The 26,524-nt window shown below is 39.4% G+C and overlaps 1 protein-coding gene across 1 annotated transcript in view; it reads right to left on the reverse strand.

Moving 5' to 3' along the window:
* prdm16 (PR domain containing 16) overlaps positions 1–26,524 on the reverse strand; it is a 416,607-nt gene that overhangs the window by 172,253 nt on the left and 217,830 nt on the right. Inside the window, exon 4 of the mRNA XM_052039002.1 lies at positions 26,387–26,405. Coding sequence (XP_051894962.1) covers positions 26,387–26,405 — 19 coding nt within the window. The remainder of the gene's footprint in view (positions 1–26,386; positions 26,406–26,524) is intronic.

Consider the following 26,524-nt stretch of genomic DNA (forward strand, 5'->3'; position numbering starts at 1 on the left):
ACCAGGAACAGTTAAATAATGGGAATATTTGTACCAGATATGGTTCATTAAAGTCATTTTCTATGGTAGTTACAGCTTCAATAAATGCAGTGCCCACACTAACTATAGTACCCATGTCAAGCACAGTTTTGTTAAATCTATAACATACTGGCTACAGGCTCTATAAACATGGTTCATACCAGGTGCAAATCAACAAATCACATAGGGCACATATTAAATAAATGCAGTATCTAAATCAGGCACAGGTTCAAAAAATATGGTAATCAGTACAAATTCAGTAAACACAGTAATCTAACTGGGTACAGATTCAATAAGGGTAGATTTTAAGCCAGGGACAGATTCAAAAAGTCCAGTTCTGCCACTAAGAAGAGTGTCCCAGTAAAAAGACTGTACCCAGCATTGTACTATGGTATACATTAGATTTGTACACAATGGGAATATCACACTTATTAGAACCATAGAACACTACAACACAGAAAAACAGGCCATTCGGCCCTTCTAGTCTGTGCCGAAACGTTATTCGGCTAGTCCCATTTACCTGCACCCAGTCCATAATCCTCCAGACCTCTCCCGTCCACGTATCTATCCAATTTATTCTTAAAACTCAAGAGTGAGCCCGCATTTACTACATCAGATGGCAGCCTGTTCCATACTCCCACCACTCTTTGAGTGAAGAAGTTCCCCCTAATGTTTCCCCGAAACCTTTCCCCTTTCACCCTAAAGCCATGTCCTCTCATACTTATCTCTCCTAATCTAGGTGGAAAGAGCCTACTCACATTAACTCTGTCTATACCCCTCATAATTTTGTAAACCTCTATCAAATCTCCCCTCATTCTTCTGCGCTCCAAGGAATAAAGTCCTAACCTGTTCAATCTTTCCCTGTAACTCAACTCCTGAAGACCCAGCAACATTCTTGTAAATCTCCTCTGCACTCTTTCAATCTTACAAATACCCTTCCTATAGTTAGGTGACCAGAACTGCACACAATACTCCAAATTTGGCCTCACCAATGTCTTATACAACCTCACCATAACATCCCAACTCCTATACTCAATACTTTGATTTATGAATGCCAGGATGCCAAAAGCCTTCTTTACAACCCTGTCTACCTGTGACGCCACTTTCAGGGAATTATGTATCTGAACTCCCAGATCCCTTTGTTCCTCTGCACTCCTTGGTGCCCTACTATTTACTGTGTATGTCCTACCTTGATTTTTCCTTCCAAAATGCAACACCTCACACTTGTCTGCATTAAATTCCATCTGCCATTTTCTGGCCCATTCTTCCAGTTGGTTCAGATCCCTCTGCAAGCTTTGAAAGCCTTCCTCGCTGTCCACTACGCCTCCAATCTTAGTATCATCAGCAAACTTGCTGATCCAATTTACCACATTATCATCTAGGTCATTGATATAGATAACAAACAACAATGGCCCCAGCACAGATCCCTGAGGCACACCACTAGTCACAGGCCTCCAGTCTGAGAAACAACCATCCACTACCACTCTCTGTCTTCTCCCACACAACCAATTTCGACTCCAGTTTACAGTGTCTCCATGGATGCCTAGTGTCTGAACCTTCTGAACTAACCTCCCACATGGGACCTTGTCAAAGGCCTTACTAAAGTCCATGTAGACAACATCCACAGCCTTTCCTTCATCTACTTTCTTGGTAACCTCCTTGAAAAACTCCACAAGATTTGTTAAACATGATCTACCACGCAGAAAGCCATGCTGACTATCCTTAATCAGCCCTTGGCTGTCCAAATACTTGTATATCCGATCTCTCAGAACACCTTCCAATAACTTACCCACTACTGATGTTAGGCTCACTGACCTGTAATTACCTGGTTTACTTTTAGAACCTTTTTTAAACAATGGAACAACATGAGCTACCCTCCAGTCCTCCAGCACCGCACCCGTGTCTAAGGACATTTTAAATGTATCTGCCAGGGCCCCTGCAATTTCTACACTAGTCTCTCTCAATGTCCGAGGAAATATTTTATCAGGCCCGGGGGATTTATCTATCTTTATTCGCTGTAAGGCAGCAAGCACCTCCTCCTCTTTAATCTCTATATGTTCCATGACACTATTGCTTGTTTCCCTTCCTTCTATATCCACTATGCCAGTTTCCTGAGTAAATACTGATGCAAAAAAACTGTTTAAGATCTCCCCCATCTCCTGAGGCTCCACACATAGACGTCCACTCTGATCTTCTAGGGGACCAATTTTGTCCCTTACTATCCTTTTACTCTTAATATACTTGTAGAAACCCTTCGGGTTTACCTTCACATTATTTGCCAAAGCAACCTCATGTCTTCTTTTTGCCTTCCTGATTTCCTTTTTTAGTATTTTCTTATTTTTTCTATATTCTTGAAGTACCTCATTTGTTCCTAGTTGCCTATACCTGCTATACACCTCTCTCTTTTTCTTAACCAGATCGCCAATATCCCTTGAAAACCAAGGTTCCCTATGCTTTTTAACTTTGCCTTTAATCCTGGCAGGAACATACAAACTCTGCACTCAAAGTTTCGCCTTTGAAGGCCTTCCACTTACTGAGCACATCCTTGCCAGAAAACAACTTATCCCAATCCACTCTTCCTAGATCCTTTCTCATTTCCACAAAATTGGCCTTTCTCCAATTTAGAACCTCAACTCAAGGACCAGACCTGTCCTTATCCATAATTAACTTGAAACTAATGATATAATGGTCACTGGACCCAAAATGCTCACCTACACATACTTCTGTCACCTGACCTGTCTGGTTCCCTAATAGGAGATCAAGTATTGCATTCTCTCTCGTTGGTATCTCTATATATTGATTTAGAAAACTTTCCTGAACACATTTGACAAATTCCAAGCCATCCAGCCCTTTCACAGTGTGGGAGTCCCAGTCAATATGTGGAAAGTTAAAATCCCCTACTATTACAACTTTCTGTTTCTTACAGTGGTCTGATATCTCACTGCAGATTTGTTCCTCCAATTCTCTCTGCCTATTGGTCGGTCTATAATACAACCCTATTAGTGTGGCCACACCTTTCCTGTTCCTCATCTCCACCCATATGGCCTCTGTAGATGAGCCCTCCGGGCTGTCCTGTCTACACACAGCTGTAATATTTTCCCTGACTAGTAATGCCACTCCTCCCCCTTTCATCCCTCCCCCTCTATCACGTCTGAAACAACGGAACATTTATTGTACTGCTACCGTGTATGAGTTCAATAAATGTGATACTCCCATTGTGTACAAATCTAATGTATACCATAGTGACTTCAGGTACAGGTTTAATAAATGCAGTACAAAAATAGGTTCAAATAATAATATACCCACACTGAGTACAAATTCAATGAATGCAGTTGCACACCAGGTGCAGGTTCAATAATAAATACACCATTCACACTGTTTAAATCCAAAATGCACTTCGATTACTTGCCGAGGTTATTCCAATAGCACCTTGCAAACCTGCATCCTTTACCACCAAGAAGGGCAAGGGCAAGAGGTGCAATGGGAATACCACCACCTGCATGTTCCTCTCCAAGTTACACACCATCCTGACTTGGAAATATGTTGCTGGCCCTGCACTGGCTCTAAATTCTGGAACTCCCTCCCCAGTCTTCATCAGAGGATTGCACCAGTTCAAGAAAGTGGTTCACCATCCTTTCCAGGGCAATTACAGGTGGCCAAAAGATATAGGCGAGACCAGCCATGCCTACATCACAAAAGATGACTAAATATGAAAAAAAGTATACGGTGAGTTTAGGTTTGGTTAGAGCATGCTGGGCATAAGTTCAACACCAGGATGATATTAGAAATATGGAATCATAGAGTTATACAGCATGGAAGCAGGCCCTTCGGCCCAACTTGTCCATGCCAACCAAATTGCCTATCTAAGCTTGTCCCATTAGCCTGTGTTTAGCCCATATCCCTCTAAACCTTTCCTATCCATATACCTGTCTAAATGTCTTTAAAACCTTATAATTGTACCCACCTCTCTGGCAGCTTGTTCCACATACCCACCACTCTCTGTGTGAAAAAGTTGCCCCTTAGGTCCCCTTTAGTTTTTACCCCTCTCACCTTAAATCTATGCACTCTAGTTTTAGACACCGCTACCTTGGGAAAAAGACTGTGACCATTCACCTTTTCTATTCCCCTCATGATTTTATATACCTCAATAAAGTCATTAATTATACTACCTGGCGTACTGGTTCAGTAAATGCTGTATCCACACCAGATACAAATTCAAAAAATTGTTGTGTCCATACTGGGTACAGATTTAATAAATACAGTAATCACACTGGATGTAAGGTCAATAAAAAAAAGTATCCGCATCAGATACAGATGCTACTTACGAAGTAGCCCTGAATGGCACAGGGTTCAAGTTATGCAGCATCCACATGAGGGTCCAGGACAATAAATGTAATACCTACACCAAGAATGTGTTTGATAAATGTGGTAAACAAACCAATGGCAGGTTTGACAAATGCAAATAACAACACTAAGTTTAGGTTCAAGAAATACAGTTTCCACACCATGTATAGATTCAATAAATACTGTACCCAGATGAAAGACAAGTTTCAGGTATGCAATACTATTATGTCTGTGTTCAATAAATGCAGTACTCACCACGGGTACAAGTACAATGAATGCAGGAAGTACACTGGGCACAGGTTTGCCCTAGCAGGTACCATTCTCCAGCAAGTTGAGTTCATGATATCTACAGTTTCAAAACATGCTGTAATCACAACCAGTACAGGCCCAATGAAGCAGGTATCCACAGTGGATGCAGATTTATTAAAAGGAATATCCACAGCTACCACAGATTCAATAAATACAGTATTCATAATGGGCACCCACACCACGTAATGATAAAGGTACAGGATCAATGAACACAATGTTCACCATGAGGTAAATGTTGCACAAATGTAGTCCCCATACCAGAGTCATGTTCAATTAATTCAGAACCCACAAGGCTCAACGAATGAAGTATCTATAAAAGGCACAGCTTCAATAATTACCATAATGGACGTAGGATCAATAGTACAGTGCCAACACCGGGAACCAATTCAATAAATTAACAACACACAGGCTACAGATTCAATAAATACATTACCCACACTCACTTCATTTTCAATAAATGCTGTACTCACCCTGGGAATAGAGCTTTAAATATTGCAAGTACTGGATCAATAAATATAATACCCACAACATCTTTAGGTTCAATTAATGCAAAACCCATATCAGGAAAAGGTTCAATAAATGCTGTACCTGGTCAGGGTACAGTCTCTAATAATGCGGTACATACTCTATTACTGCTAACTAAATTCAGTAACCATGGTAGGTATATCTTATTAAATGCAAAACTCACAATGGGTACAGGTTCAACAAGCTTCCATACTGAATAGAGTCTCAATGAATGCCATATCTAAACCAGGATCAATAACTGCACTATCCATGCTGGCTACAGGATCATTAATGCATTGCCAACACCAAGAATGGATTCAGTAAATACATTATGCACACTGGTTTCAGTTCTAATAAATATATTTCCCACACTGCAGATACAGTTCACTTTCTGCAATATCTACATCATGTGCTGTTTCAATGAATTCAGTAACTACTCCAGGTTCAATAACTGCAATGTTCATGCCAGAAATAGGTCCAATAAATGTCTGCTCACACTATGTACAGATTCAATTACTTGGGTATAATTTAAATAAAATCAGGATCCATGCAAGGTAAAGGCTCAATAGTTGTTGTTTCCACACTATGCACAGATTTGATAAATGCAGTAATCATACAAGGTACAGGTTCAATAAATGTAGATTCTACACCAGGCACAGTCTCAGTAAATGTACTATCCACATCTGATTGTAGTTCAATAAATGTAGAACCACAGTAACTACAATGAATTCAATAATTGCAGCATATACCAGACATTCAAGAAATGCAGAACCCATGCAGAACAGAGTTTCAAGAAATGCATTATCCTCACTGGGTACTGGTTGAATAATAAAGGTGCAGTCACAGGTTCAATATTTTATATTTCCTTATGACATAAGAAGAGGCCATTTCAGCCTATTGAGTCTATCCCAGTGCACAGAGCAATTCTATTCGTTACTCATTTTCCCTTTAATCTATTCCCATCAACTATCTCAAATTCTACTCTTCACCTGCACTAGAGGCAATTTATAGTGGCCAATTAACCACAAACCTGCAGGCTTTGGGAAGTGGAGCACCCTGGTCCATGCATTCATAGGGAGAAACCCCCTTACAGACTGCATCAAGGGTCAGGAATGAACCTGGGTTGCTGGAACTGTGAGGGTGCAGTGCTACTGAATGTGCCACTGTGTCATCCCTGAATAAACCCACACAAGATATAGGTAAAATAAATTGAATATCCACTTCGGATACAGGTTCAATAATTGCAGTGTTCACAGAAGGCACAGGTTGAATATATACAGGTTCAATAAATGCAATACCTATGTTAGGTACAGGTTGAAAAAGTTCAAAATCAGTACTGAGTACAGGTACAATAAATCAGGTACTCACACCAGTTACTGGTTCAATAAATGCTGTATGCACACTGATAAAGCTTCATAAATAAAACCACTTGCTTTTTACATGATACTTTTGAACTCAGTGTTGAGTCCAGAAGGATGTATTATATCTAATTTGGAGATGAGGTACTGTTTTAGGAGCTTAGTTGAACTTCGTTGTAATCATGCTGAATAGTTGATTGCTTTAAGCTTGCCTGCCTCTTCAAGCAGTGGTATTATTTGAAGTAGGACAGTAAGCTCCCCAAGTCAGGATACTTGACCAATATTCAACCAAAAGCCAAAAGTCTAATCATTTAGTTGTTTTTTTTATGAGGAAACTGGCCACTATGTTACTGCATTTCAAAAATATTAAATTGCAGGTGAATGGAACATCCTAATAAAGCAAAGGTATACTAAGTAAAGGCAATACAGAGTTCATGTTGCATGCAATTTCAATAAATGCAGTACCCATTTCAAGTTTCAATAAATGCAGTACCCATTTCAAGTTCAATAAATGAAAGAAAAGTCAGCTATAATGCACTCATGTTCTGCTGGGCTTGGGAGAAAACCAACTAGACAGGTGTAGGAGGAGGCCTGCTCTTTGATGTTGATTGCCCAGGTTGTTGTTTTATTTGGCCATTAATGTACATGTGTTGTAGGTTTACTCCATCCTTTCAGAGTTTTTTTGTGGAGTGTTGGAGGGAGAGGAATGGAAAATATTGAATGAGACGATACAAGGGGATTACTTGACTCACAGAAAAGGGACTACTTGATATTTCTCCATTTACAGTGGAAACTGTCCATAACTCATTCCATTTGCAGTATCTCACACATACTGTAAATCTTTTATTGATCCCAGAGTAACAAAGTACCACAAACATTCTCAGCCATCCTGCTGATTTCTTCATAATTCAGCTGTTCTGCAGATGACACATTGCAATCATAATGTTTCACAATGGCTTAATAAATGTTATATTGACTCCCTTGATGATCTTGGAGGCAAAGGACTACCCGCAACTTCAATTCTGGGTCTGTGCAAAATCAATTCACTTCAGCTGGCAAATCAGTATAAATGCTACAAATTCCTTCAGAACTCCAAGCTGCAAGAGGAAGAATTGAGCTAGTGTTCACTATCCAATGGCTCTTAATGAAAAGTGCTTCAGCACGAACAATGAGAAGAGGATTGGAGCTAAGATGAACAGATTGCGAGTGCATACAGTAGCATAGAAATTAGAGTGCATAGTGCCTACTTTCAATGCTCAAATAATGGAGAAAAGCCATCAGCTTGCACATGTTTTAACAATATAACATCCATATCCAGTGGAAATCCCACTCATCAGGCGATTCAACCCAGTGCAGCTGACACGTTTCCATGGCCATTTGTGCATGTGATCATATCATCAATATATACTACACTCATCTCTTCCCAATTGACAGAAACTGCAATAATAATATGCAACCTAGGACTTTCATTTTTTAGCTCCTATATTTCAAGTCGGCTAGGAGACATGAATTAAAGGGACCCAACTGGGACACTGACATGCCCAACACTCCCCACATTTCTCCTCAACTTCCAAACAGCCTTTGGTGTTGCTGTACTCTGGCTGCCATGGACAAGTTTTCTTTAAGGCTGGTACTTGCTTACCATGATTTTGAGTCACAAAGACACAACACCTGCTCTCTCTTTGGGCAGTTGCTATTGGGAATTGTGCAGGTCCATTTTAAAGCAGCAATCAGAACGAAAATTTCTTGAAGGTAAAATTTTCCACTTCTGTGATTTTTTCTGGGGGTCTCCCAACTGGGTGTTAATGTTAGTTGCCTCACACCGAAATAAGGGTGGGGGTTGAGGGGGGAGAGAGGAATAGGAGATGTTTTTCAGTGCTTCTGGAGTTAATAGCTGATGCTGGGCATTAATGAAAGGCACGTTGTATCAGCAGAAATGGTGCCGGGATGTTGAGATTTGAACAACGGGCTAGGTAAGTATAATCAATGCCTTTCTGTCACTTCCCTGTAAGTGATACACATTCCTTAGAGATAAAGAGCGAGGACCCAGCTTCTTGCCCTTGGTGCCTCCTCACCTCTCTGTTGAATACTGTTTGAATTGTGCTTATTTATGACAGGGAGAACTGATACCCATCAGCCCTAGACAACTTTGCTGCCTGACAGAATAGTTTGTCTGGAGCACTGTGTGTGGCACTCACTATACACTGTTGAAAGCAGCCCAATAAACAGACAACACATTTTTGTTTCTCTCTCTGCCCCCAACTCCCCTTCCCACCAACAAATTTAATCAAGATGCACAGCATAGGTACACCATCCAGACACAGTGCCATTGATTACTTACACCTCCCACACATGGACCTAACAGACATAAGTAAAATAGAAACCAAGATTCATCAATTATATTAGGTTCTTGATGGTAAAAAAACATAAATACTGAAAATATGAAATGAAAGTAAAAACTGCTTTGAAGGATCCACAAGTTGATCAGTTCCTCAGAGCAGATTTAATTAAGTCTTTGGTAGAGACCTTTATAAGTAATCTTTCAAGGGAATTAACTTAATGCTTATGAATCCTTGTACTTCCAGCACTTACTGTTAAAATTGTTTCTTCTTCATTAAAGATTGCATTTCATCATGTTTGACTGACTAGTGTTTGTACATTTGGCTTGTTTGCAAATGCAGATATACAGTAAGTGGATTAGTATCATTATGGGTATGGAAATGAACAGGGATCAGGATGTTGAAGAGGTTATAATCCAGACAGGAACAATCTATAATGCGAATTTAAGATTCAGAAGGGCCACCAATTCCCCTGTGGTGAACCATTAAATTATGGATCCTGACATGTATGATTATCACCTCTGCCTCCACCAAAACTAAACTTATAGATGAGTGCAACTAGAAATCTAATTGTTGTTCAGGCAATTTCTGGTTGGGGAGGAATGGAGTTGAGATAGAATTTATTTTTAAACTTCCTCTTCTATGTATCCTCTCCCCTGAAAGTGCAGACACCAGCAGGCACAGTAGGGTAGCAGTTAGCGTAACGCTATTACAGCACCAGCGACATGGGTTCAATTCCGGCCACTGTCTGTAAGGAGTTTGTATGTTCTCCCCGTGACTATGTGGGTTTCCTCTGGGTGCTCTGGTTTCCTCCCACATTCCACAAGTTATGGGCATGCTATGTTGGTGCCAGAAGCGTGGTGACACTTGCGGGCTGCCCCCAGAACACTCTACACAAAAAGATGCATTTCACTGTGTGTTTCAATGTACATGTGACTGAGAAAGATATCTTATCAGTGGTCATTCAACAAACATGAGGCAAGTTGCTTACTGCCAGCCAGCAGGCCAGAGCTATCTGGTCCTTGAGGACATGGACAGTTTCATTCTATGGTAACAAGAAGCCTGGCTAACTTTCTTCCATTTCCTGACTCAAAGCAGGAATCAATCTAGTGGCCAATATGCCTTTGTATTGCATCTTTCAGTGCTTTTATCAGGTAAAAGAGAACTACTACATTCGTCTAGCATCTTTCAAGTTTGCAGGATATCCTAAATTGTTTTACATTCAGCAATCCTGAAGTGCATGTGTTAATACAATGTAAGCAAATGTGTGGTCAATCACAGGAACAAAATCTAACCTGATCTGATTCAAAGAGCACCATGGGATCTTTAAAAGCCATATGACAGAACAGAAGGTTTTTTCATTTGCAAGACAGCACCTTCAATAGTGTAATGGTCCCTTAGAACGGAAAAGTACCCAGACAGGTAAGAATGCATCATTGAATGCTAGCTGAAGATTTCAAACTGCTTCAAACCCCTTATCTGAAAAACATCGACGAGAAATTGGATTATGTAAGGCCTGTTTTTTCAATGCAATCCAAAATTGATTTTACCTTGAGTGGATTGCACTAGCATTCATTTCTGAGGTAAAATGATCTTTGCAAAACTCATGGTGGGGCCCATGCTAGAGTGTCTGACATCTTGCAGCGTCAGATAGATATGCAATGACATCATGTTGTCAACACTGTATCCTTGACCCTCCTTCCCAATGAAATAAGACCTCACACATTGAGTAAATAACTGTCATATGATAGTCACAACAAAAAGAAGCACAACACACTGGAATCTCAATGAGATGTATTGGGACTCCATTCTGATTGGATGTTTTCGTCAGAACACCTGATGGACTTATATTGCAATGGAAAAAATATAATTTTTCCTTGCTCCAGCAATGTTTGCAGCCTCTCAAATTTATGCACAGCGTGGCATGGTATGATTTATGCCTCACCAATCATCCTGTATCACGTAATGGTGTCAGATCACTCATGCATGGAATTCCATTGGGCAGTGGATTATGTGCAGGGTGGCTACACACAGTGAAGATCTCATTGTTTCCTCTCTCCCATGTTTTCCTTTACCATCAAGGTTGCCATTTATGCAGTTAGTACGTGATCGCCTTGGAAAGGGTTTTTTTAAGGTCTGACAATCTTCCTTGTACATAGGTCATCAAAGATGTGGCAATCTACAGCTTCCAATGGGAAATGCATAACTGAATGTCTACAAGTCAAATTCAATGGCCATTATTCAATTCTGTGATTTTTGGTGGATCAGGTGACCCGAAAAAATGCTAGCCTTCCATGCAAAGATTTCTCTGTGCATCGAAATGGGTTCAATTCAATTTCTATGTATTAAGATTTTCCAAAATATTTCTGCTGTTTATTATTTAAATTCCAAGTTTGAAGGTACCAGGAGAGCCTTAGAATTAAAACAGAACACATTTGGATTGCAAATAATGAGATCACGATTTAAAAATTGTCATCTTCACACTTTTTTGTATTTTACCAAATATCTAATATAAAGGTGTCAGATAGTTAATTGTACAAGAACAAGCCTAATGTCAAAGTGTTTTTGTAGGCAACATAGACGTCATTTGTTTTTAGATGAGTTTTGGCAAACCTCAAAGGTCTCTCATTTGAGATGGACAGTATTAACCATATCGGTTGTTAACCTTAACACCTGACTGAATGATGCTCACAGATTGCCCATTTGCTTGTCTGCACCGCAAATCATCTTCACACAGGAATTAGCATTTTGCAATATGCAGAACTATGCTCTAGGTTTTGCAGTACGTTACCAGCTTATCAGTTGTCAACACTGAGTATTTTTGACATTTCTTGTATCTGCTTGCTCTCTGCGGCCTCTCCTGATGGTAGATTGAGTAAAGCACCAACCGTTGTGATATAAGTTACATGGAGGCAGATTTATTACATAGCGCTGAGACAGCTGATTGCAACCAGGGCATGATGGTACAGTGGATATCATTCGGATTGGTGCTTATGAGGTTGCAGAAGGTGAAAAATCAGTCAGGATTCAAGACTAGAAATGTTTATATTAGTTACTTGGGTGAAAGATGAAGCGTAACCGATCTAATATTTTTTCAGTACAACACTATGCAGAAAAGTGAATTATGAGGAAGTTGCAAAGAGTCTGATAAAGAATGCAGACTAGTTATTTGAGTGAGGAAGAAGGCAGTAGATGGAATAAAATCAGAAAATATGACTCTATGCACTTGGTAAAAAGAGTGAAAAAGCAATATCTTTTAAATCATGAGAACTAAAAAGAAGTTGGTATATAGAGGAATCATGATGTGATGCTGTCGAGATGCAGTAAGTAAACACGCAGGTAAAGCAAGCAGTAGGAAGGCAAATGGTCATACAAAGGAGATAAATAGAATCGTGTACTAAGATTATATGGTGCTTTGGTGAAATCATACCTGGAGTACAATGGACAGTTTTGGGCTAACTAGCGATACTTGTCTTGGACTTGACGCTATGAAGGTTTATTAGATTGAGTGCCAGGGAAGGAAGTTGTCCAATAAAGAAATAGAGGAAGATTGGCCTGCACTCACTGGTATAGAGAAGAATAGGAGATCATCCCCACAAACAAGATTCTAAAAGAGTCTTGGGATAAGGGGTTGGAAATTAGAGGCGAGGAGAAATTTACTTATGCCATGGATGGCAAATCTTTCTAATTCTCTGTATCAGAGAACTGTGAACACTCTGTCATTCAGTATATTCAAGGACAAATCTAAAGATGAAGGGTCCTGATGAAGGGTCTTGACCCAAAACACTGACTGTTTATTTCCCTCCACAGATGCTGCCTGACCTGCTGATTTCCTCCTGCATTTTGTGTGTGTTTAACAATATATATGTCATGACTTAAACCCTGATAGACTCCCTGCTCTCAAATCTTACATCTAAAGGCCACTGGCTGTTATTTTATTTTAAATCATAATATCTGATAAAATTGTTAATTGCAACTTAAACGAAAAAGAGGGCTTAAAAGGTGTGCATTAAAAAGCAGCTGTAATGTGAGAGCTTTAAGAAATTGCTTAAATGTGTTTTAGGCATAATTTTGGAGAGGTTAATGAGTGAAGATGATGCCTAGTGAACCGAAAGATTGGATACTAAAATGTGTTTCTTCATGAACCCTTAAGCCAAGGAAGGTTAGGAATGTATAATGACTCGTTAACAAACTGCACCTTCAATTCTCTAATCATAGTTAGGAAATGAGATCCAGCTTTAAAAAATAAATCATATGAAATGGATGTCCTAGCCCTACTGGCCCAGTAGATAAATGTGTTGAGCCAAATAGATCAGAAGGCACAAGTTTCATTCATTGGTTTATGCAAGAATTAGGAAATCTTCGACATATGATTTCTTTGAGCCCTTGTGCCCAGAAAGAAATGATCCTCACTGCTGAACACAGTTCAATAGTTTTTATTTGAGAATGTGTCTGATGGTTGAAGACACATTTGAGATAACTTGCCCACTGACATACACGGCCCAAGCTCAGAATGAAGAATGGTTACCTGGCTAAGGTACTGGAAGACTAGATTCCAATGAGAATTGGCATGAGGGACTGAGAGATAGCAGGCCCTTCATTGTTCAAAACTGCCTGGTTGTTTTATGAAACAGAATTTGGTTTTGGGGTAGGCCCCTTAGTTTTCTTCTGCCATTTGCACACATTTTCTTGTCTCTTGTCCAGCCAAAATCGGTGCCATTCCTGCTAGAGTTACCACAAAACACTGCAGACTAAACAATTATTTTAATCAGCTGTTCAACATCACCATTCAAAAATAATATAACACGTAGTCAATTGGATAATTTAAAGTAAATGGAAAGCCAGATCCTGCCTGAGTGGGATGAACGGCAAGTCAGTTATCCTTTGTATTGTGTGCTTTTCATGGGGTCAATGATTGGTTGTTGCTCTCAAGGTAGGCCATCTACAGACATGGCACACTCTGAAGTACAATTCTGTTAAAGCAGATTCTCAACCTGTTCCTCTTGATTCACCATGTTTTCTTGGAAAGAATTCTATATTTTATATATGACCCTTTGATTGCTCAAAATTATTTTTTTTCCTTTCTAGTTTCAAATTCTATAAACAGCTTTGTCATCAGAACATCAATAATCAGAAACACAAGAAGAAAAGAGGTCATGAGGAGAATCTCATACTTACTGTTGTTGGTGAGGCCTATTCTTGAAAAATGGTATGCTTTTTCTCTGAATGTTAGTTTTGTTAGATAACATTTGCACCTAGTCTGGTCACAGAGCAGATCAGTGGCTTGGCTATGCCACTTGAATCTAAAATCACATAGTGGTGTTAATCTATTCAGGCAAAGCACACAGTCAGTAGATATTGCTTGTTCAAGACTAGCCATTTTGTTCACCACAAGTGCTAAGTCTAAAAAATTCTTTCTGTTTTTGTTGATGGTGTCACTGAGCATGTCACTAGGTGTCCAGAGCAGTGCATTGGTATGTACTGTGTGTCCCAAGGACTACATCAATATTTAATAGATGTCCTTAGAAATGTGTCCCCATTTATTGGGAGTCTGTGGAATTCAATTATTAACTGTAAAGATCCCTGGGATTGTGTAAATATTTATAGAGAGTCAGTGGAAATGTTAAAATTGTCACGGGTTCCTGGTTATGTTTTAGCAAACATCTGATTGTGCCTCGAGGTCCTAAGATTGCACCCAAAATTGTAGCAGATCATGTGAGGGTATTAGAATTGCAGTCAGTCCTTGAAGGCAATTGACAAGTTCCCAGATGGTAGACTGGTCCAGAAGATTAAGACACATGGGATCCAAGGTGAGCTGGCTAATTGGCTTGGTGATAGGAGGCAGAGTGTAGTGTGGAAAGATCTTCTGACTGAAAGATCTTCTGTGACGAGTGGTGTACTGCAGGGGTTGGTGCTGGAAATACTTGTTGTTTGTGATATATATTAGTGACTTGGATGTGAATGTAGGAGGTATGATTAGTAAGTTCGTGTATGACACAAAAGTTGGTGATATTGTGGACAGCAAGGAAAGTTGTTTAAGGCTACAGCAGAATATAGATCAGATGGCAAGTTGGGCAGAACATTGGCAGATGTAAATTAATCCCAACAAGTATGAGGTGATGCATTTTTGGGAAGTCAGATAGGGGTAGGACATATATAATAAATGGTAGGATGCTAAGGGATGTTGATGAACAGAGGGACCTTGGGGTTCCAAGTCAATAGTTCCCTGAAAGTGGCAATACAAGTAGATATGGTGGTGAAGAAGGCATATGGCATGCTTGCCTTCATAGGTCATGACATAGAATATGAAAGTCAGAACATTATGTTGCATCTTTATTTAAAAAAAACACTGCTTAGACCGCACTTCTGTGCAGTTCTGATTGCCACACTACTGGAAGTATATAGTTGCAGAGGACATTCACCAGGTTATGGGTGGTCTGGAGGGCTTTAGTTATGGGGAGAGATTGAATAGGCTAGGTTTGTTTTCTCTGGAGCGAAGGAGACTGAAGGGTTACCTGATATGGATATAGAAATTATAAGTGGTAGAGGTAGGCTACATAGTCAGAATCTTTTTCACATAGCAGGGATATCAAAAACAAGAGGGCATAGGTTTCAGGTGAGAGGAAGGAGTTTAAAAGGGATTGGAGAGGAAAGTTGTTTTACACAGAGAGTAGTTGATATCTGGAACATGCTCCCAGAGGAGTTGGTGAGTCAGATATAATCACAGTGCTTGAGAGACATTTACAGAGGGACTTCATAGGCAAGGCATAGAAGGATATGGACATCATGCTGGCAAATGGGATGAGTGTAGATGGGCAAAAAGGTATGGATACAGTGGGCCGAAAGGCCCGTTTTTATGCTGTACAACTCTATGACTCTAATATTGTAGCAGGTCCCTGGAGCACATTAATATTATAAAGGGTACTGGGAACATATCAACATTGTAACAGCTACCAGGGAATGCACCAGTATTTGCAATAGTCTGACACATACGCTTTTTCTGTATAAACTTGGCAGAAAACTTGAACATTCTGACCCTATGGGACAGCTTGTATTTTGGATAATCACTGTATGGCTGTGTCTAATTGCCGAGACATGCCAGAACCATGAGTAATATCCAAATAGTTACGTTATTACTAGAAGGGTTGTGCTTCTTGTCCACTCCAACCTTAAAAGAGGCCCAATCTTAAACTTTCCATTTATGCATAGATGTGTACGTATATACTGTACATGTATATGTACAGATAAATTTTTAGACATAATTTGGGCTTGCAAAGTAATTTTTCTATTAGGTTTTTGCTATACGTGCAAGAAAGTCCTTGCTGTGTTAAATCTTATGACACCGTGTTATCAGATGGCGGAGGGCTGGAATTTCACGGTGCAGCCTCTCACTATTCTCTTCTGTTCAGTTTTGCTTCCTGCTAGATGAAAGTCAAGCTTTGCCTTGCAAAAAAAAATGCTTTATCTTGCTGGCCTCTGACCTCATGTTGTTGCAACTTGTCTTGGATTTAATTTCCAGCTTCCTATATAAGTGATAGTGCTCTCCTTCCTACTCTATATATTCCCTTCCTCCTCACCCTGTTCCATTCCAACTGTGACAATGCCCTTTTACTAGCCGGATCCAAAGGAAACTGGGTGGTCAGTGTAATTTGAAATCCCATTTGCCAATTACAACTTCCCCCATCCAACTCCCCAGGCTGATAATTCAACCTCCTCTTGTCTATGGAATTCCTCCTTCATCACCTTGCTGATAGAAATCAAATGATGGGAATCATGAGAGGGGTTGCAAAAGGGGTAAACAAAAAGTGAGGGCTTTCCGGTTAAAAAAAAGTTATCCACCTGCCTTTTTCTATACTGGCTGTAACAGATGCTGCACAATGTCTGAATTGAACACAAAAATACCTCCAATTGTACTATGCCTGCAGAAAGATGTCCAGAACTTCCAGACAATTCTAAAGCACCTAACATTCATTTTGCACGAGCTCCCTTCTCAGTTTTTCAGTGTGTCTGCAGGTGCCCGTCTAAACTAAAGTGAAAACTAATTTTTGAAAAATTAAAATATAACATTCAATCTTTACACTGGTTATAATCGCATCGACGTTCTTTTCGTATATTTCCAAAGTAAAGGAATGTTGGTGCTTTTGAGCTGATATATTGTATACAATCGATCAAGCATTTTGATTTGATAAAAGCCAGTCATGCTTTCCACATGCCAGTTAACCACATACTCCTCCATCTGCACTCCTTGCTCCCACAAAATGTAATATTTGTATTTTTTAAACAATTCCTTTCTAAAATATATTTAGACTCAGTTCTGGCAATATTATAACAGAATTCCACATTCAAACTACCCTTTCAGTTATTTTTCTTACCTCCCCTTTAATTTTTTATTGGATTATTTTAGCTTCATTAACTTCTTCCCAACCCAATGATCAGTTGAAAGAGTGAAACAATCTTTCAACATTTGACTTTTATGATTCTGGAGAGTGGTATTACACCGTTTCTGAATGCTCAGCTCCAATATAAAAAAGTGAACACTAAGGTTTCTCTTCACGTAGCAGTACGTTTCCTGCGCTTTCCAAATTTGGAACAATTCAGTTACTTTCACTAGCATTAAGTAACACTGCTTTCATTTACATTGCCTTTCATTCATTTACTTGCCTTTAACACAGAAAATACCTGGATGGTGCTAGGAATGAACACTGGCTGTGCAGAAAGGAGAAAGAAATTAGAAAATTGAGCTTGACTGACAACATGGGTTTTACGGAGATCGAAAAAGTGGTGGAGGCCCAGAGAAAGTTTTCCAGATAACAGAACTGATGTGACAGAGGGCTCCACCAACAACAGTTGAAGAGTGGAGGAGGTAGTATAGAATCTTAGAATTGGAGGGGTGGGAAATCTTATTGGGATTGCAGAAGTACAGTGAATTGATTTACGTACATCATGATATTGCTTATTGCTTAAAGAACTAATAATCAAATTTGCCTTGTTACTAGAATTCTTCTAGTAGAAATTACTAAATTTTTTTACAAAGAAAAACAAATGATTTATATGATGCCTTTCAAAATCTCGGGATGTCCTAAAGCACATTACAGCCAGTTAAGTATTGTTATAATGTGTGGAAATAGGACAAACATTATGCGTGTATCACGCTTCACATTCTGCAATGTGATTAAAGTGCAGGTAATCTGTTTAGGCAATGTTGGTTGGGAGATAAATATGGTTAAAGCATCTTGAAAACTAATACAAAACCAATATACTCCACTCACTTTCACGTTTCCACTATTTTTGTAGATACTTAACATTTGTAACATTTTTCAATTCTGTTGAAAAAACATGAACCATTAATTTTGTTCTCTCCTCAAAAACCACTACCTGACCTACTGTGTATTTCCAAATTATTCTGCTTGTATTGTCACCTATGAGGGTTTCCTTACTTGCAACACACATTCATGCAATGGAAGTAGAATCAAAGTGATTTTAAAATAAGATTTTTAGATTGTCAAACATTTCAGGATCTTACAAATTATGACGTCTTAAATGACCTGCAGTTTAGCATGCAAAACTGCCTTTATATGCTTCTTTGGCTTTGCCATTTGCGTTTTTTGCATTTCCCCTTCTACAAAACAAAAGAAGTTGTCCAACAAGATATGTCGCAAATTACCCTAATTTTCCTTTAAAAATAAACAGCTAAGAAATGCCTCCAAACCATGTTTCTTATGTCTCAAGCACAATTTATTTTATGTGAGGAATATCAGACTGATTTTACTAGAATGCAAAAAATCATTCTCCTGCTAAAATAACTATTGATATTGAAATAAGAATAGAAGTGCAATATTACTGAGGAGTGTTTGACACATTCAGATCATTGCTTCAAGAAAGAACAATTGGCTGTAACCTGTTTTAAAATATCTGGCACAGGGTCTTGGTGCAAGTTGTTAAGGGTTTGATTGTGGATACCAAGCAGCATATTTTTTATATGATACCTATATAAAACAAGAGCAGTTTAGCAGTTTCATAAATGAACAGAAGTGGAAGTTTTAGAATGATAAAAATCTCAGTTTCAATTAAATAGCACTGGAAATTCACTGCAAATATATCCCTTTTATTTAGAATTTTCAATTAAATATACATATGTTGTTATTTTCCAGCAGAGATTACTAGATAATAATTAGGAAGGGGATCTTTGGCTTGGTTCCATCCCCATATGACCCAGCAGCATGGAGGCCAGTTGTAGCATAACAATCTCTGTCCCAGATGAGAACAGCTGAGGACTAACATTCCTAGAAACTTTAGTTCACGCAGAAAAAAGCATTAAAGGCCTATTCCTCTCTTCCTGAAGCCAGAACTGGCTGTAAATGTTGGGAGGATCTGCGTAGGGAAGGACTGACACTTTGAATTGGGGGATTAAGGAGCTAATGGCTGACACTGTGCTTGGATATGGAGGGATTAAGAAGGGCCAGCATTATGTTCGGTGGTGGGAGCAGAAGGGGTGATGGTGGTTAGATCTGGGAGCAGAAGACTCATGAAGTGATTGGGGATGGGAGCTCCACTACTTTATAATGGGAAAGGAGGGTGGGTGGTGATCAGTCGTGGCAGCGCATGAGGGGCAGGAATCACAGGGTTAATTGGATTATAAAGTGGGAAGGTTAGGGGTTTGGCTACAGGCTATAGGTAAGGGAGTAGTGTGGAGGCTGGCGCAATGCAATGGCAGAGTGGGGAACAAGGATGTAGGTAAATACTAGGCTTAACATGTAGGCTTCCCAATTCAACACTCTGCAAGTAAGCTCACCTTATCCTGGTCATGTCCAATATCAGGCACTCCCAAGACAACATGATCTAACTTCCCCTTCAATGTTCAGAAAGGGGAGCTGCACAGGGAATGATGTCATTTCTTGAGCCCCAATGCAGAAATTAGGTCACGATTGGAAGGGTGACTGATGACAGGATGTGTCCAGTTAAATTTTGTGATTGATGAGATGCAACCTAGAACTGCTCACAAACTCAATGATGTAGTATTGAAGAAAATGGTGCTTTGCAATCTAATTTCTAGACAACGAACTCAATATAGATCTAAAAAAAGCATTCCTTCAAAAAAAGAAGTAAAATTCAAACATAAAACTGCAGAAAATGGATTCAGAAAGGGCTTTAAACCAACTTCACACTGTTAAATCCAACTCTTTATCTTGCAATTGTTTCTGTGAATCCACCTCAAATGGACTTCATGAAGGTAACTTGGCATGAACTATACAATGTTGCAAGTAGTTGCATTGTTGCTCATAGGAAGAGATTGGATAGGCTAGGACTTTATTCCTTGGAGGCTGAGAGGTGATCTTATAGAGGTGTATAAAATCATGAGGGGCATAGATAGGGTGAATGCACTCAGTCTTTTTCCCAGAGTTGGGAAATCAAGAACTAGAGGGCATAGATTTAAGCTGAGAGGGGAAAGCTTTCAGAGGAACTTGAGGGGCAACTTTTTTACACAGAGGGTGGTATCTATGTGGAATCAGCTGTCAGAGGAAGTGGTTGAGGCGGGTACAATAACAACTTTTAAAAGACATTTGGACAGGTACATGGTTTGGAAAGGTTTAGAAGGTTATGGGCTGAACACTGGCAAATGGGACTAGCTTGAATGGGGCACCTTGGTTGGCATGGACCAGTTGGGCTGAAGGGCCTGTTGCTGTGCTATATAACTCTATGACTCAAGGCTTGGATCAGGTATTTCACTAGGAAAATCTGCCTATGATTCAATAGTTCCACCTTGATCTTCAGAGTAACAAATCCTCTTTGGTTACTTCTTCATACTCTTCATAGCCCATTCTATTTCTGTCAGAATGTAGCTCCAGATGGACAACTGGAAAGCAAATCAGTCTGGTAGGTGTGTGGGAGGGTTAGTTGTATACTATCACATCATTACAAGCATACTAACACTGCAATAACTTTATGATTTATTTTTTCCAAGACTTGAATAATACCTGAACATTGATTTCCTACATTTTATCCTTTTCATCCCATCCTACTCAATCCATATGTCTGTTTACAGGTGAAGACTACCACAGTGGATCCTCTTTCTATTTAGTTGGGTGCCTAGATGCTGAAAGAAGGATGATCCTTATTAGCTGTTCTTTTCTCACAAAGACAGAGGACACATTGTGCGCTGGACAGTGAGTGTGGCCTTGCCTGCTGCTAAGCACCCCCTTACTGAGACAAAACAGAGTACAGTGCTGTCAACTCTATCTCAAAGTGCTGAAAGAAGTAGTATAGCTCCAGTAGTACTAGTGCGGTGATTACTGTCAAACAGACTGACAAACACTGACAGTCTTTTTGCAGGAGGAATTCAAATGGTGTCAAAATTACAACATGTAATAGAATGGATTTTGGCATGTTGCACTCCAAAACAGCCTTGTAACATTCAGCCTCCCATGCCCACAGAAATTGACTAAAATAAGTTAAAAGGAAAAGAAGGGAAGAAAACTAGGAGGAACTGTAAGTTTTTCACAGACTTACCAGGACTCTACAGTCTAAATCTTGTTGGTTCTATTTGGTTCTATATCTTAAATCTGTGTTGAAATGCAAACTGTCATATTGTCATCACTAATAATAGACAACTGTGTACAATGGCCTTATGAACTTAAATTGAGCCATTCTCCTTGGGACACTTTTCTTATCATTTATCAACTTCAATGCTTCAGACCAGCTGGACATTGATCAGTGAATAATTGTCCTAAGGACTGTGTTGCAGCAACAGAGTACATAAGAAACAGAGAAGAATTTCTGGTGTGGCTTGAGAGCTGGGGGGTTAGGACTTTAAACTCTATGCCACTGCCATGCCGTTTCTAGTTCAGATGCTCAGAAGTTCAGAGGTTGTTGTGCATTGTCATAATTACCAAGGCTCACTTGTGATTTGAATTGCAATTTGATTAGTCATTGCTGGGCCAATTGGAAAGCAAGACAAAGCCATGCACTTTATAGACAGAGCTAAATTACCTTTATACATCTCCTGTTGTGCTGTCAATAGGCATACCCACCTAATTCAATTTCACAGTCATAATCCATAGGTTGAACACCTGTCTATTTATCTAACGTATACATAAAATTAAACATTTTCAAAACTGTGAAAGATTACCTACATCTAACAAAATTCAGGATGACACTTTAATTATTTCCTTTATAAATGCATCACTTGGATTGGTCACTCGATCAAAAGTTGTTTGACCAAGTCCTCAAAACCACATAATGCTGATAACCTTCCATAGTAATTTCTTTATTGCTGTATTATTGGCCATTAAATTGCTGATCTCAAAGTTTTTAAGAGAACAGAAATGTCACAATGGAACAACTGGAATGCTCCATTTAGACTGATGCTTGAAAGCAGGCTGTTGTTTAGAGTTACTCTGCATCAAATTCATGCTAAAATGCCTCCAGCAGAGAAAATAAAGGAAATAAAAATTCTACTGTGCTTTTCCTGAAGCTGTAAAGGTACATCAGAGAATATACCCCTGTATGAGATCTACTTTGTCTGCATTGTATTTTAATCTACACTCCTTCTATGGTCCAAGACAGGCAGAGAGCAGCTGTAACCCCACAAAATGACAAATAAAGGCTAATTCAAAATTTTACTATCTCTAGAGTGAATGAGGAATTGAAAGAAATTAGCATTAGTAAAAAAAAATAGTATTAGAGAGATTAATGGGTCTGAGAGCTGATAAATCCCCAGGACTTGGCTTTCCAAGGTTTTGAAAGGGGTGGCTATGGAAATAATGGATGCAGTGGTTGTCGTCTTCCAAAATTCCACAGATTGTAGAACGGTTCCCACAGATTGTAAGCAAACAGAGATAACTCCACTGTTTAAGAAAGGAGGAAACAAAAAGAACAGGAAATTACAGACCTATTAGCCAGATATCAGTAGTAGGAAAAAGCTAAAATTTATTTTTAAGGAATTGGTTACAGGGCAGTTAGAAAATAACAATAGGATTGTGCAAAGTCAGTATGGATTTATGAAAGGGGAACTATGTTTGACAAGTATGTTAGAGATTTTTGAGATTGTAACTAGCAGAATAAGAAAGAGAAATCAGCAACTGTGATGTACTTGAACTTTCAAAATTAGGTGCCACACAAAAGGTTAGTAAACAAAATTAAGGCACATGGAATTAGCTGTATAATACCAGCATGGACTGAGGATTGATTAACAGATGAACATAGACCAGTAGGAATAATTGGCTCTAACCACATCAAACGAAATTCATTTTTGGTTTGGGGTGCTGCAATGATCAAGTGCTGAGGCCTCAGCTGTTCGCAATCTATATTAATGATTTGGGTGAGGGGATCAAGTGTGATGTACCCAGGGCTGCTGATCATACAAAGCTGGGTGTCAGTGTGAATTGTGAGGAGGATACAGAGAGGCTTCAGGGAATTTAGATAAAGATGTAGATATATGAATAGCTGAGTACACAGCAAATGAAAAATAATGTGGAAAAATGTGAGGTCATCCACTCTGATAGAAAAAATAGAGAAGTGGAATTATTTTTTAAATGGTGTGGGGCTACGATGTCATGGTACATGAATTGCTGAAAGTTAATGTTCACGTACAGGAAACGATTAAAAAGGCAAACCACACGTTGGCTTTTAGTACAAGAAGATTTCAGTACAAGAGTAAAGGCATTTTACTACAATTATAAATGCCACTGGTAAGACCACACCTGGAATATTATCTTCAACTAAGGTAGGGTATACTTGCAATAGATGGAATGCAATGAAGATTAACCGTACTGATTCCTGGAATGGAGTGTTAGCCCCATGAAGAGAGATTATCCAGACTGGACAATACTCTCTTGACTTTGTCAGAATGAGAAGTGATCTTGCTGAAACCTCCAAAATTCTTAGAGGGCTTGACAGTGTAGATCCCTGCCAAGATGAGGTTTTCCCTGAATGGGTGTCTTGAACTGAGGGTGGTGGGGGTGGGGGTGGTGGGGGGAATGGGGTGGTGACAGTATGAAAATAAGGCTTCCGCTGTTCAGGACTGAGATAAGAATTCTTGTCTCAGGGCTGTGGCAGTTCAGTCACTGAATATTTTTAAGATGGCAATAGATGTTTGGATGTTAAGGGTATCATGGAATATAAAGTCAGTGCAGGAAAGCGGAACTGAAATAAAAGATCAAAAGATCATGAAGGGGCCAAATGGCCTACTCCTGTTTCTGTTTCTTATGATTTTTTTCCCCAATTTCAGAGGAACTGGAGATATAATACAAACTATAACTGGAATCAGCAACTCTGTTTCTTTTATTCATCTTTCAAATGTAGCCCATAAGGGGAAGAAAAGATCCTCCTCTGGGGATAAAATCTTCTATGAAGTGGGCTTTGTTAGTCTTTTGAAAATGTGCTTCTAACTTGCCTGTGGGCAGACACTGATTTAAACCTAAATGGGCCAATATATGTGCAGAGTGATATCTGAGGTTCTGGCAAATATAAAATGTGTTGTAACAACTCTGGTGGCTTGGCTGTCTCACTGGCTCCCCGAGTATCCAATCTAATAGGAAACAAGTGCTTGGGTGGAGGTGAATGGCTGCTTTATTTTCTCAGGGGTGGATAGATCCTGGAGCCTGCATAGAGCGATTGATTGTTTTTAACTTCTGTTTTTACAAGGAGCATTAGATTTATGGGCTCTTCAAGGAAAGGCAATGATGTAACATGAGTACATCAACAGACTATTTCTTTCTTTGGCATCCTTCCCTCCGTCACTTGAGTTCTGCATGGCACGTGGATCATGGTGCTTTATACAGACATACTATAGCACACAACAGCCTGGATAGCATATGCACATATACTCAAATGCAGTCTCATACACACAGGAACATATACACAGGTATAGATGCATGCATTTTTACATAGACACACAGACACACACAGACAAACACACACACACAAATAAACACAGATGTATACATAGTCATAAACACACATGTAAAATGTGTGTGTGCACAGACATATATGCACACAAACTTATGTTATATCATATGAATAACAAATATGCTTTCACAACTGGATGTTTTAACTAAGGGTATTAAAATTGCCACAGAAAGTACAAATACATTTATGTGTCATTAGTAAGACTACGCACTTTGACTTTAGCACAGTTGACTACATAAGTCTAGCTTCTGTGAACATCAGTCACACCAAAAATCCTGACCTACAAATAGCAAACATATTCCAGTCTCCAAAGTTCCTTCACCAAGCAGCAAATGAACTCTCACTCAAGGCTAACTTTAATTTTAAAAATTGGATTTTGTTGCCTTAAAGAAATGCAGAATTACCTCAGTGACATTGTATGCTCATAGACATGACACTATTCACTGTGATAAACATCACGGGGGAGCATTAATGTCTAATAAAGAAAATGTAATTTAATAATTCTTTTCAATATTATTACTTTTGTCCATACTTTGCATGAAAGTGTTGAGTCTTTTCTGTGGTGCAGTTAGTTGGATGATGGTCATCCTCCAGGGCTTGACCAAGTCAGTATTTTAATGTTTGAAACAAGACATTTAATAGCAATAGGCTACTCAAGCATGGAAAGTTATCAAAGTTGAATATATCCCTCTCCTTATCTAACATGTGCCTTTTATCTGTAGGAATCACTACATTAGTTCGTGGGTCACGAGATGAGCCAGTCTCAGGAACATTAACTAATTTCCCTGTCTTTGCCCACAACACAGATAATTTGAGGTCAGGAGTGAACCCTCATGCTCTGCACTGACCATCAAAAGTGGCTCCACTTAGCATGTGTAATTTCCCCACTGCAAAATGGAGATTTGGATCTTGCTCCATTTATCGTGCAAGGCCTGTGCAACAGAGTTACCCATGCTGTAAAACTGTCTTGTATATTGGAGCACGACAAGCTATGTCCACAAAAAGTCAGTTAGGCCAACTTGTAATGGCACCAAGAGGAATCAAGAAAAAGGAGCAGCAATTGGGAGTGTAAACAACCCTTTTAAAGCATGCAAAATTAAATGGCTTTGTTCCCCATTTTTCATGCACTTGTTAAAAAATATTGGCTTAGAAATACTTGAAAATCAGAGCCAAAGTAAAAAACATTGCAAGGTTGAAAAATTGCCTTAACGCAGCACTAAGAAACATTGTGCGTGTTGTATGCTCTTTTTGTGCAAGATTTTCTTGTTCTCTAACACTCTTTCCCTGACACCAGATTTGGCCAAATGACACCAACAGTTGAGCAAAGCATGAAAGATGTCATCAGCGAGATTTTCAGCCACATTGATCTGAATGACAATAGACACAGTTTACTCGCAGATGAACCAGCTGATTCAAATGCTGAAGGCTCAAAAGTGAGTTTTATGAAAAGGGCCAATCACTCCAAACCTGCATTAACATCAGACTGCTGCACACCCACTCTACCCACACACAGCTTACTCTGCTCACTACTCACACTGAAGACTGACCCTTCCTTGTTTCTTGAAGCACTGTGATGTAACCAATTGTGACCTACGATTCAGATCTAACATTCCTCTTCATGCATGACCTGGACATGTGAAGGATGTCTCTCAGGCATCAGCTCACCCACCAGAAGTAAGTCACCCTCACTCTCAGCTTTCTAGGTGCAGGATCATTCCAGCCCATAGCAGCTGATCTCTTCCATAT

The sequence above is a fragment of the Pristis pectinata genome, chromosome 26 (assembly GCF_009764475.1).
Source record: "Pristis pectinata isolate sPriPec2 chromosome 26, sPriPec2.1.pri, whole genome shotgun sequence".
Lineage (NCBI taxonomy): Eukaryota > Metazoa > Chordata > Chondrichthyes > Rhinopristiformes > Pristidae > Pristis > Pristis pectinata.